Genomic DNA, 13,198 nt, shown 5'->3' with positions numbered 1-13,198 from the left:
TAACTCCCTTTTCCACAGTCTAGCGCAAGGGTCGGTGAGAGCCCAGAAATGTTAAAAAAATCTTATGCCTACTTATATGATCAGTATACATTTTCTAGGGGTTTGAAATTGATGAAAGAGGGCCTACATGAATCACACTATTGTAGGCCAACTAGTTACAGCAGCTGTTAACGAGCATTGGGGCACAACTCATTGTGCTTACAATCAGACGCGTGGTTTGGAGGTTTTCAATTCTTGGTCTTCAATCCTTCCGTTGTTTCCTTGGCTTCACATGGTTTTCCTGGGAAGAAAAGCTGTTGGTGTGTCCATTCACAGCTGTCACGGACCCGTTCTGATGGTCCTTCAGGTGGTCTTTCCTCCGGGAGGCCCCCTTCTTGTTATAAGTCTGAAAGGCAATAAGGGAGTTAAGAGTCATATGACGATAAGGCTGTTTTCTGCAATGGGAGCTCCACTGCAAATCAGATCCTATCACTAGGTCTAGTTTCCTTTTTTTTTTTTTTAAACTTTTCATTAAGATTTGGGTGAGGCTTTTATAGAGCAAATCAGTGTTCCATTCGACAATTCACACACATTTTGTTTCACGTCACTGACTGCAATTCCCTCAATGTAACATTACTGTTTCCACTTCTTCCGTTTTTCTCATTTTCATTCCTCCTTCTCTCCTAACCCTTCCTGCCTTCTGAATTTTGTCCTTGGTTAAATGCTGCCCTTTTGATCTCAAATGGTTGATTGTTCTAAGAAGTGTGTACTTCCCTAGAGTAACTGTGCACCTTGTAGACCTGTCCATTTGACTGAAAATTGAGCTATGTGAGTTGTTTCAGGTCCAAAGGGTGACCAAGGGCCATAGTCTCAGGAGTTCTACCATGTCTATATGACCAGTAAGCCTCAATTTTTTTGTATGATTTTGACTTGTTCCACATTTTTCTCCCAGTGTACCTAGGACCTTCTAATGTGATCCCTTTCAGAGCAGTTGGTAGTGGTAGCCAGGTACCACCCAATTCTGTCTCAGTGTCACAGTTTCCTTTTATGACCAGAAATAACTTCTGTGGTCAGGTAAGCACGAAAAAAAAAAAAAAATTAAAAATATTTTTTTGTTGTTGTTATTGAGAATACACACAAAAGGTACAGTAACTCAACAACTTCTACATGTAAAATTCAGGGACATGGATTAAATTCTTTGAGTTGTACAACCATTCTCACCCTCCTTTTCTGAGTTGTTCTGCTCCTATTAATATAAACTCATTGCCCCCTAAGTTTCCTATCAATCTTTTTCAAGTTGCTGTTGTCATTTTGATCTCATATAGACAGATTTTAAAAAAGCACAATGTTTAAGACAACCTTTAATTTAGATAAGCTAAATGACTGTGTGGTTTTAAGAAGACTTCAGGGATATTTCTGATTTAAGGTTTAAAGATTACCTCAGGGTATAGTTTCAGGGGTTCACCCAGCCTCCATAGCTCTAGAAAGTGGAAAGCAACTTTCCACAGCACTGGGTGCTGTGAGAATTTAAAAATTCTGCTCTGTATTTTCCCTCATTTGGGGGGTGGGGGTTGCCATTGGTTTCAATCACTCTTCCATTTTTTAAGGCTTAGCCTGACATAAGTCCACTAAAACTCCTACAGCTGAATGTAAATAAGATTTTAAAAAGTGAAGTAATTCAATTTATACTTTGTTCTGCTATCAATTCAATATGTGGATGGAGAGGATAAAGATTCTGTGTCCAAACTGTTTTCTCCCATGTGGTAATAACTCTCCTGCCATGCACATGCCTTGTCTTTTAAAAGATGTATGGCTTCAGTTTCCTCCACAGGACCTGTCCTTTAACCTACTATGTGCCTAGTAGGTGTCTCAAAGTATAGTCATGAACTGTTGCTTAACTGCAATATAACCACAACATTACTTCAGGAGCACAGGAACTCAGCTCAAGTGAAATATGCCATGCACAGATGCAGGTGGTTAAAGGTGAAAGTGGGCACAGAAAAGTGGCTAAGCCTCCAGGTGGTTGTTTGACACTAGTAGGCTTATGGCCTCAGGATCCACAGCTTCTATACTTGTTCCTGTCCTCCTGTGTCTTCCCTAACACAGCAGACAGTACAGGTACCAGGCACTGTTCAAGGGGCAGCTAGACCAGAATAGTACACCCATCACCTGGTGGTGACAGAAGCAGAAAGTCAGCTGTGGTGCAGAGTGGTCAGGTGCCACCAGAGTTAATCTGCCCTAAATGGACCCTTCTGTGAGCAAAAGCCTATTTTACTTCATACACTAGGGATGTAAACTAGGGAATGAACTGAACCCCTGATCTTGAGCAGTGGTAGCAGGGCTGAGTCTTCTGGTTGAAAAACACCTCTCATGTCCTTGCCGCCAGTCAGAAGGGAAGCAATACAGGATCCTGCTCAATAGTTCTGCATTTGCCACATGACTCCTTAGCAAACTATCGAGAACTCTGCAGGTCTGAGACAGATTTCAAAGTCTTCCACAGTAGCTGTCACAGCCCTCAAAGGCAGGGGCTGCACACGTTCCTGCCAGTCCATGGGCACACCGTGCCTGCCTCCACACGGGCCTGATAGTGAAAAGTGAGTGCACTGGTTGGAAGTAGCCCCTGTTACCAAGCATTAGAGAAGAATGAGATTTACCTGAATATAGAAATTTGTGAAGAGAGCAATCAGAGAAACCATGTATCCAATCTGGAAATACAACCAACCGAGGGGGAAAGCACAGGGCCAGATGACCCCACAGCTGGTCTGGATGATTGTCAGCACAAACTGGAGCTGGTGGGGAGAGAGAGAGCAGACACCCCTGAGCAGTGCAGCAGCAGGACACGGGCAAGGTCCCCACAGCAGATGGATTTTTCACATAGCACCCCTCCCCCATGTTTCTGAATTAATGTTTATTAATTTTTCTGTAGGTAAAGAAGTCATTTCAAAAACATATGCATATACTACATTTATCCTAAACTACTTATTTATGGATGTGTACTTGTTTTCTGTATACATAACCCCACACACACCTAGCTATTAAACAGTGAACACATTGTTGCTTACATGATCGCCTATAAAATTCAGGGACACAGTACACAGAGTGAGATACAAGGTATTTTTGGTTTTGCTTTTTTAAGGAGGGAGAGAGGGATGTGGGGTTTATGTTTAAAGGGAATGAGTAATGTCACTGCAGGAAACAACCAAATTGGCACTTTTCCCATTCCTCATCTGTGTACTTTTATGGCTTGGTGAAGGCCGATGACTGTGATTTAAACTCATCGGAAAGTAATGCCAAGTTCATAGATTATTTCTGACAAGTAAAACTTGAAAAGTGCAGGAAACTGCTTGGACAAACAATTCAAAGATGTTCAAAATAAGGTGGCTACCAGAAGGTGGATCTTCCAGAAGAACAACTGAGGCCTGGGTTCTGCCCACTGTATGTCTGGTCCAGTTTACAGTGCTACCAAATAGAGAATAGTTTTTTCCTTTTCTTTTTTAAAGTTAGTACTCTAAGTTGAGAAGTAACTATGAAGGTTGCTTAAATTTAAACAAACTGGGCACAATTTTCTACCTTAAATTACTAAGCCCAGTGGGAGATTCACTTCTCCAGTCTGTTCTTTTAAATTCCGTTTCTGCCAAAGCTACAGCTGTGGGTCATAAATCAATCTCTGCATCCTTTTTCCTCAAGTGTGACATGGAGGTTATAGAACAATTATCCTTCTTCACAGGTGGGTGAAAAAAATTAACAAGGACTGTAAAGCAGCTGGCAAAGAGGTGACACTGAAATATCAAACATGTAAGTGATTGGAGAGATGTTCTCAGATTGTTGTTTTAAATACTGAAAAAGCACAAGTGACTTGGAGGGTCTGACTCAGTTTGGTTTGTTAGGCTGCTAGTAAGGCAAGGCCAGGGCTAAGGGTTTAATGTTCATATCCCTCAGCCAGCCAGCTTCGGCCTACTGCCTCAGTGTCCTCATCTATAAAATGGGGCTAATAATATATCAGGTTACCGGAATAATCCATGTAAAACCGCTCACTTATTAGCACAAGTGCGTGACATATAATAAATGTCAGCATTTAACAGTGGTAGTAGTATTAATAATTATAATAATATTAGTTTATAAAAGAATGCATGAGAGGGGAGGAACTTAAAAAAACAAACTCCTTGTCGTCAATTCCAACTCACAGTGACCCTATAGGGCAGAGCAGTACTGCCCCATAGGGTTTCCAAGGCTGGAATCTTTACAGAAACTGATTGCCACATCTATCTCCCATGGAGCAGCAGATGGGTTTGAACTGCCAGTCTTTCTGTTAGCAGCCAAGTGCTTAACCACTATACTACTACCAGGGCTACTGGGGAGAGGAATAGGGGTCTATAATACAGTGGCAACTGGAGAATTTGAGAAAGGATGTTGAGAAATAACCACCATGTGCCAGCAGTTGCTTGAGTGTGAAGGGGGCTGTCACCAGGTGCCAATCTTGGCAACAGGTGTACCATTAAGCATGGGCAGCACTCAGAGGTCATCTGGAATCTGCCTTAGCAAAACATCCTCGCTGCCTAATAAGCCAAAAGCACCCTGGGCTCAGGTTACTTCACAGCTCCTGCTGAAATTCCTGAACACAGATTCCTTGGATTTTGGATTATAATTAGAAAACGCACACATCGATACACACACATATATGCACATGTGCTTATGTGCACAAATTAAGGACCAAGGAACTGAACGTAAAGTCAGGAAAGGACACTGCAATTCTCACTGTATGATTCAAATAGCTGTATGCTCATGGGCACAGTTTCCATCAATAAAAAATAAAAAAATTCCCTGCTCTATTTCAGAGAGTTTATAAAGGAATAAAACGAGAAGAGGTGGGAAAGGCACATCTTAGATGATATTAAAAAGCAATAGGGAGGCAGCAAGAGCATCCTAAGAGGTCGGGTCTACCAGGAAGCAAATCCCAGGAGAAAGGCTGAGTCACTCACCAGCTGCCCCTGAGTGATGTATTTCTTCCACCAGAGATACGGACGCATGGAAGGGACAGATGACAGACCATAGTATGAGTACATGAGGACGTGGATGAAGCTATTAAGTGTGGCACCAAAGTAAGCTGCAGGAATAGAGGGGGTTTGGGAAGTAGGACACATCAGTGTTTTATGCATAACAGGCAAAAAAAAAAAAAAAAAAATTCAAGATTTTTTTTTAATTGGGAAAAGAGACACTGTTGATGGGGTGGCAGACACTGTAGCACCAAGCACTGCATGAATGTGTAATCAGAATGTGATTTTGTTTGGGCAGGTTGCTGTTAGGATGCTTTACACTCAGGATCAGCTAAACCTGTTAGGATGGATTGAACACAGGAGGCACTATACACACCTGCCTGGCTCTGGTACCTGTAAGGTTTTGTTCCCAGTCCCCCCCACCCCAATAAATGCCCAGAGGTGTTTACTTTTATTACCACGCCCAAAGTCATTAAAGCAACATTACCTAAGTCATGTTGCTGTGAAAGCTTTGGACAGCAGACAGACATTATGTCTCTACAAGTTTGCTGAGGTTTGGAAAGGCCTTAGAAGTAACATCCTAATCATTCCCCCAGGACTGCAGTGCTGACGCCAGGCACTGAGCAGAGTCCAGGTCCTCAGGGATAGAAGAGCCATTTAATCTCATGATTTTCAAATCTCCAGCAGGACTGCTAGTCCTTTTTTTAGACTTTTGGTCTGGACCTGGCCTCACAGTAAACCACAAAAAGCCATCCAGCTTTTCCATGTCGAGTCAAGGCCATGTGCACACAGCTGGAGTCAGGGAACAAATTTCCACTCTTAGCAACGATAGCAACTGGCCATGTGACCTTATCCAAGTTGCATCCATTTTCTGGTTCAATTTTTCAGGGTCAGACAGGGCTAAGTAAAATTGTCATCCTGCAAATTTTCTGAAGATGTAATGCACTCTAGTAATGTAAGCATGAGTTGCTTCAACTAGAAAGGTCAGTTAATCTACAGTCAAAAGGTAGGATGGTGGGGAAAAAAACACTAGGAAGGGAGTTGGAGGATGACTTCTACCGACCATTCTATGGTCTCAGTTTTCTCAGGTGTCCATGCAAAGGAGCTGAATTTTGAAGGTCCTTTCTAGTTCTAAAATTCTGTGTCTATGTGAACCCTGGTAGGCCAAGTTTATCAAAGGTAGTGTGATCCTACAACAAAACCATACATGATTAGAGACAAAATCTCTTAGTCAAATTTTTCAGTCTCAGGATGACAGGAATTTTGACTGGTACATTTATTACAACTCTAAGCTGACTGTGAAGGTGACAACTTAATCTCTGAAAACTGTAAGAAATTTCATACCATAAGCTTTCCCAAAGCCAGACTTGGCCTTCTTAAGAGAATGTACTTCAAATTTTGGTACTTGCAGAAGACATCCTGATAAACATGCTTCATGGAATGCGAGGGTCATTCTATTAGGATATGTGGAGATTTCCTAATGCCGTATTAGCTAAAACAGTATTTCACAATTAGCTTTGTTCCCTGGCACTCACTCAGTGGTGTAATACCATCTTTCTGCCCCTGCTCCCATTAGGCAAACACATTGCAAATGCAAGAGAAATAAGGATAAGCAACCATCCCCGAAGAGCTGCCCCCTGGGACAGAGACATTGCCCGTATTTTTTAATGTGTCCCAACCTGGGAATCTGTTGTCTCCCTCATCTTGACAAACCAGGCCTTCACTAAACTAGAGAAAAGGTATTGTCAGAATACTGCACAGGTCACACAGATATCATCAAAAGCAACTAAAACACAAAGTTCAAATGCCTGACTTATTAGAATTTATAAAAATAGCACCTTTCCTAAAAGCTTTAGTTTCAGTTTAGCCGCTCTGTTCATACCTATTCCCAAGCCATCCCACCCCCGCCCCATAATACTTACAGTGGCCGCAAGGCACCCAGTTCATCACAAACCACCAGATGTTCAGCATGGAGGCATGGTGGTACACGTGAAGGACCGTGATCTGGTGGTTGTTCTTGCGTAAGATGAAGAAGAAGGTGTCCATAAATTCTATGAGTTTGGAGAAATAATACCACCAGAGGACACGGATGATCTAGAAGAACGGGTTAAAAGGCATATTCTCAGTATTTCTCTGAAATGGACCTGTTCTGAAATATTACCTCTGACATGTTTTACTAACATCCCAGAGTCCGATGTTAACTCAGAGAAGCCCAAGTGCCCCACCAGCTCCTATCGTCCTTCAGCCATCCAGCGCTCTGGTTACACGATGAGCAAAGTTAACGAAGAACACTCTAGGGGAAGTTTGCAATGACAACAAGGAAAGTTTTAAAAGGGCCATTGAAACCCTTCAAGACTGTACAAAAAACAGGAGGCTCAAGGTTCAAAACCTTGAAGCCTGCCTATTCCCTCGGGGAGTAGCCAGTGGAGCCACTGGCACAGAAAAACTACCTGATTTTGCTTTGGATTTCAGGGACCCACATGGGGCAGGTGACACAATACAAGGCAAAGAAAAAAGGAACCAGAGCTTTCCATGTCAAGTACCTGACAAATTAACATGTCAAAAAGGTGTCCTATAACTGAGCACCTACTGTTAGTCTTTTATTGGGGGGGAGGGAGCACACTTAGAAGGAAGTCAGATTCTGTGTTTAACATCAGTGCTTAGGGGGCATTTAGAAGAATGATTTAAAACTTTAGGAAATCATCGTATGATCTCATTTAAATAAATACAGTATAAATACTGACAAATGCATGTGATCTCCCCTCCCTAGAAACTATTAACAATAGTTACTTTTGCAGAGAGGGAAGCTTTACTTTTCATTTTATACCTTTCACATTCAAATTTTCATATTATGTATATATATATATAGTTTTTATTATCTTTTTAATGTCCAGAGATTACCTGGACAGTAAGGTTATAGGCTATTTTTGTCTTTTTCATACTTTCCTTATTAACAAAAGAAAAAAAACCCTACAAAATAAATGCTATTTTCAAAAAAGTACAATACCTTCATGTCTGATTCTCCCGCGCTGCGTGTTCCCTGACAGAAGAAGTTGTATTTGCTTTCCCATACTCCTGACACTAACTAAAAGAAAAGGAAAAGCCATTCACTAACAATATCAGATCCATGTAAAGACTTATAAACTCCATCAAGTTCAGAATCTGTGAAAATTTACCCTGGGCTATGCTTAAGCAAGTTTACTCTGAGAAAACAAAATTATAGGGACATGTGAACAAAGAGAAAGTTTTAAGGCCCTGAGCCTCAATTTTACAGGGGAGTAAACACAGATACAGACTAAGTGGTGGAACTGATAATCATTCCTGGCTGCGTCCTGTCAGAGACACTCATTTACCACTCTGCTTGTCTTCAGAATCCTTAATTCTTTATCCTTTGGTTCTAGCATAAAGTGCCTTGCCAGTTCCAAGGCCCAGACCAATCCAATCGCAGGGTCTCCCCTCACTCCTGTCTTCCAGCAGCCTCAGGGGACAGAAGGGCGGCAGTGGGCCTATGCTCATGGAATTCACTGGTCTTACCATGTTCCCCATAGCATAGCATAGTGGCTAAGGCACTTGACTGCTAACCAGAAGGCTGGTGGATCAAACCCACCAGCCACTCCTCGGAAGGAAGGTTGGGCATTCCTACTTCCGTAGTGATACTGCCTCGGAAACCCAAGGAGGGGTTGCTATGAGTCGGGGTCGACTCGATGGCAAACAACAACAACAACAACCATGTTCCCCACCATCCTGAAGCAGCTGGTTTGATATAATGATGGAATGGCCTCTTAAAAACACAAATACGGTGCCAGCTAGGTGGCAACACCTTGAAGGGTTGGGGCAATGTTCTCCAGGAGGCTGTATATGCTCTAAACCAGCATCCAATATATGGTTCTGTTTCTCCAATAGCCAGGATTCATGGGTCCAGGAACCAAGGGGTGGAAACAGGAGTGGTACCACTCACTATTACCTCTAGTGACCCACTCAAAAAATTTTTGCTTCCTGTCCCTGCTACCCTATGCTCTGCGGGTCTGGAGATCTTAGTCCCAAAGGGAGGAACACTCCCACCTGGAGACACAATACCGATTGCATTGAACTGGAAATTAAGAATGCCACCCGGCCATTTTGGCTTCCTCATGCCTCTGGATCAACAGACAAAGAAGGGCATTACTGTGCTATCTAGTGTGATAGATCCTGATTACCAAGGGGAAACTGGGTTGGCTTTACATAATGGAGGTAAAGATGAGTATGTCTGGAATCCAGGAGATTCTTTAGGACGTCTTTTAGTACTACCATGCCCTGTGATTAAAGTCAAAGGAAAATTACAGCAACCCAATTCTGATATGACTGCTAAGGGCACAGACCCTTCAGGAATGAAGGTTTGGGTCACCCCACCAGGCAAAGAACCATGACCAGCTGAGGTGCTTGCTGAGCGCAAGGGAAATACAGAATGGGTGATGGAAGAAGGTAGTTCTGAATATCAGCTACGACCACGTGACCAGCTGTAGAAACGAGGACTGTGATTGTTATATTTCTTCATTGTATATGTGCATCAAATATTTTTGTTTCCTTCTGTTATGAGCTGTGAAATGTAAATAAGGTTAATGCATTTTGGTTGTATGTGTGTTAACATATCATGTTAGGCACAAATATGACTCTGTAATTGTCCTTATTTAGAGATTATATATGGTTAAGAAGATGTGTCAACTGCCAAGTTGACAAGGGGTGGACTGTGATAGTTGGAGCTGTGTGTCAACTTGGCTGGACCCCAGTTCTGTGTGGTCATTCCCATGATGGGATCGGATGACTGTGTTCTGAGTGGCCAAACTGCCTAAGGGGAGTTTCCCTAGGGGTGTGGCCTGCTTCCAGGATATCCAGGGCCATCCTGGGAAGAGAGACATTCTTGGAGGGATTGGAACCCTGGTGTGCTGACTACAACCTTCCGTGAGTGAGCAGCCCACCGCTCGGCCTGGAGATCTTGGATTTGTCTTTCGTTGGAGTCAACAACCAGTGTACTGCCTGCCAGCCTTGAATTTCTCCGCCCCCTGCGCTTGCGGAAGCTAAGGCTGCCACCAGCCCGACGTTTCCTCCAGGGATTTTGGACTTGCTGGCTTCTATACGTCTGTGAGCCATTTTCCTAAGATAAATCTCTCTCTTTCACTCTTTTCTCTCTCTCTCTCTCTATATATATACGCTTTGCTGGTTTTTGTGTTTCTCTAGAGAACCCAATATAACACATTTGGTACCGAGAGTGGTTCTAGAGACAGTATGGTCCTGGTGTTACTGAGGACTTCCTAAAACTCAGTTGAGCTTAAACCGCTTCACAATGTAGCTTCCTTAAAGCGTGAAGGAATTTTAGAGCCCATCTGTCCCTGGATGGCAGAGGCGTGGGTGGAAGAGGAGGAGGAAGAGGAAGGCTGGGAGCAGCAGGTGACCTGGGCTGTCCTATCTATTCTGTGGAACCTTTTACTTATTTATTTAATTGTGGCAAACTATACATAACATAAAATGTCCAATTTAGCCATTTTTAAGTGTACAATTCAGTGGCATTAAGCACATTCACAATGTTGTACAACCATCACCACTATTTCTAGAATCTTTCCATCACACCAAACTCTGAACCCATTAAGCAGTATCTACTTTTTCATTCCCCAATTCTTCCCAGTCCCTGGTGACCTCTCTTCTACTTTCTGTCTCTAAGCAGATGCCTATTCTAGATATCTCACGTAAGTAGGATGATGCAATTATCTGTCCTTTTGTGTCTGGCTTATTTCACTCAACATCATGCCCTCAAGGTTCACCCATGTAAAAACCATCAGAACTTTATTCCTTTCCTTTTATGACTGAAAAATATTCCACTGCGTGGATGTACCACATTTTGTTCATCCATTCAACCTGTTAGTGGATACCAGGGTTGTTTCTACCTTTTGGCTACTGTGAATAATGCTACTATGGAATTTGGCAGCCTTAATTTTTATACAGGATGAAACCAAGGGCCCAAGTTTTCAGCAAATTAATGGCAGAGCTGAGGTCAGAACCCAGATTACATTCAGAACAAATAATCCACAAAGTGCTAATCTGTAACCCAGGATGGCTAGTTGGCCCACCAGATTCTGATACCAAGCATAAACTTATTGCTGTTGAGTCAATTCCAATTCACAGTGGCCCTAAGACAACTGCCACATAGGCTGTAATCTTTTTGAAAGCAGACTGTCCTATCTTCCTCCCACAGAGTGGATGGTGGGTTCAAATCACTAACCTCTAGGTTAGCAGCCAGGCACTTAACCACTGAGCCACCAGGGCATGCCACACACTAATTGACAGCAGAAGGCCAAAGGGGAGAGATACTCAACATAAACAAGTCTCCAAATTTTCTTGCAGGCAATTTGCTGTTTTATTCAATTGGGCTTTCCCTAAACCAGTGGTTCTTAAACTTGAGTGGGCAACATCAGAGTCACCTGGAGAGCAGGTGACAACACAGACTGCTGGGCCCTACCACAGGCCTTTCAGAAAGAGCAGGTTTGGAGTGGGAGCCCAAGAAGAATCTGCATTTCTAACAAGTTCTCAAGTGATGCTGAGAAACACTGCTGTAAGCCTAGGGATAACTTAGTCCAACCTCAGCATCTTCATTATTTCCTGTTGCTGTGCCAGCCCCTGGATACCATGAGTAACTTCTGCAGATTGAGGAAACTGTGGCCATTTCTCAGGATTTACCCACATCAGAGGAGGGCACTGTGGTATCATAGAAAGAACCCTAACATCAAAGCAGCAAACTCTACATAATTACAGAGCTGGCAGCATCGCCAGTTCACTGTGGGGTCTCAGTTTCCTCATTTGCACAATGGGAACAATTGGCCTAGATGAGACCCAAGGGCCACTCTAACAGAAATTTAATTTGACCACCCTGTATTTTTCAAGTTGTCTACTCTGCTCCAGACAAACACTTTTGAGATGCTATGCACACTGCTACTCTTCAGCTTCCTCATGAAGTCTAGGATAACCTCCACTCGTTCTTCTGATCTGCTCCTTGGTGGTTATGTGGTACCACCAAGGAGATAAATAACACAAGGAACTAGCCACTGGTAGTGGTTTAAACCAATGGTTCTCAAGGTGTTTCCCAGTCCAGAACCATCTTCCGGGGACTTGTTAGTTCATGGGATCTAGTCAGGCTTCCCCCTAGACCCACTAAATCAGGAGCTCTGAGCTTGTGACACAGCAGGCTGGCCTTTTTTTTTTTTTTAACAAGCCCTCCCAGTGATTCTGATGCAGTTCTAGTTCAAGAACCACCTACTTAAAACTCTGGTTCTTACTCTGGCTATGTAATAGGGAAGATTTAAAAATTATTGAAGCTTGACCTCAATCTAGACCATTAAACCAGAAATTTGAGGGGCTTTCAAAAAAAACTTTCAAGGTAATTCCAATGTGCACTGAGGGGTGGGAAGAACTGGTTTCGTGCTACTCAACTTCAGTAAGAAATGGTTCTAACTATCAGCAGGGTTTGGGAGGGATGTAACTGAGAACACAGGACACAAGAGACTTAGGTATGCACCTTGTGTCCTTGAAGGAACTAACACAAGAGTTTAACTTGGTGAGTAACACAGATTGCCTCCAGGGAACATCAGGTGACTACAAGAGTCTGAAGACATACTGTTACACGTCCAGCCAGCCTGACCTCAGAAAATAAATGCCTGCAGTGAGTGGCTGTACTCTGCTTAGTGTCAGATTTTTTTTTTGTTTGTTTCTATTAACTTCATTTTTGCTGTTTTCCTTCTGCTTTGTCATCTTCTACACACACACACACACACACACACAAAGCATTACGAGTTAACATGGTTTTCATGGCCAAGATATAGCACAGGGACTTAGGGTGCTTGTGTGGGGAAGCACCATTTTATAGGAAAAGAACTGGATCAGGAAGTGTAAGAACTGAGTGCTGGTGCCAGTGAGGCAACCATCCAGATCTAGTCCTAGGAACTGAGGCAATTCCCTGGCACCCTGGTTCTTTTAATATAAAAAGGTGAGGTTGGAAGTTCTGGCAAGATGGCAGACTAGGCAGAAGGACTGCACAGACCCTCCTCAACAAAGACAAGGGAAACCAATTGACACAGACACAGAAGATAATCTTGGATCCCTGAGCCTTGAAGGGAAGGATACAGAAGTAGACTAAACCCCAACTAGCAGAAGAATTTGCATGAAAATACCAAAAAAGGAGACATACGGAGCTGCGGTCT

At 42.9% G+C, this 13,198-nt stretch overlaps 1 protein-coding gene across 1 annotated transcript in view; it reads right to left on the bottom strand.

Moving 5' to 3' along the window:
* Positions 1 to 241: 241 nt before the first annotated feature.
* The window catches only part of ELOVL5 (ELOVL fatty acid elongase 5), a 42,098-nt gene continuing 29,141 nt past the window's right edge, over positions 242 to 13,198 (bottom strand). The window contains exons 3-7 of the mRNA XM_007936137.2: positions 7,981 to 8,058; positions 6,896 to 7,067; positions 4,959 to 5,083; positions 2,634 to 2,768; positions 242 to 385 (exon numbers count right to left, since the gene is read on the bottom strand). Coding sequence (XP_007934328.1) covers positions 242 to 385; positions 2,634 to 2,768; positions 4,959 to 5,083; positions 6,896 to 7,067; positions 7,981 to 8,058 — 654 coding nt within the window. The remainder of the gene's footprint in view (positions 386 to 2,633; positions 2,769 to 4,958; positions 5,084 to 6,895; positions 7,068 to 7,980; positions 8,059 to 13,198) is intronic.

The sequence above is a fragment of the Orycteropus afer genome, unplaced genomic scaffold (genome assembly GCF_000298275.1).
Source record: "Orycteropus afer afer isolate SDZICR_OR568_19922 unplaced genomic scaffold, OryAfe1.0 scaffold00034, whole genome shotgun sequence".
Classification (NCBI taxonomy): Eukaryota; Metazoa; Chordata; class Mammalia; order Tubulidentata; family Orycteropodidae; genus Orycteropus; species Orycteropus afer.
Note: the sequence above shows the minus strand (reverse complement) of the source record. Positions and strands in the feature narration are given on the sequence as shown.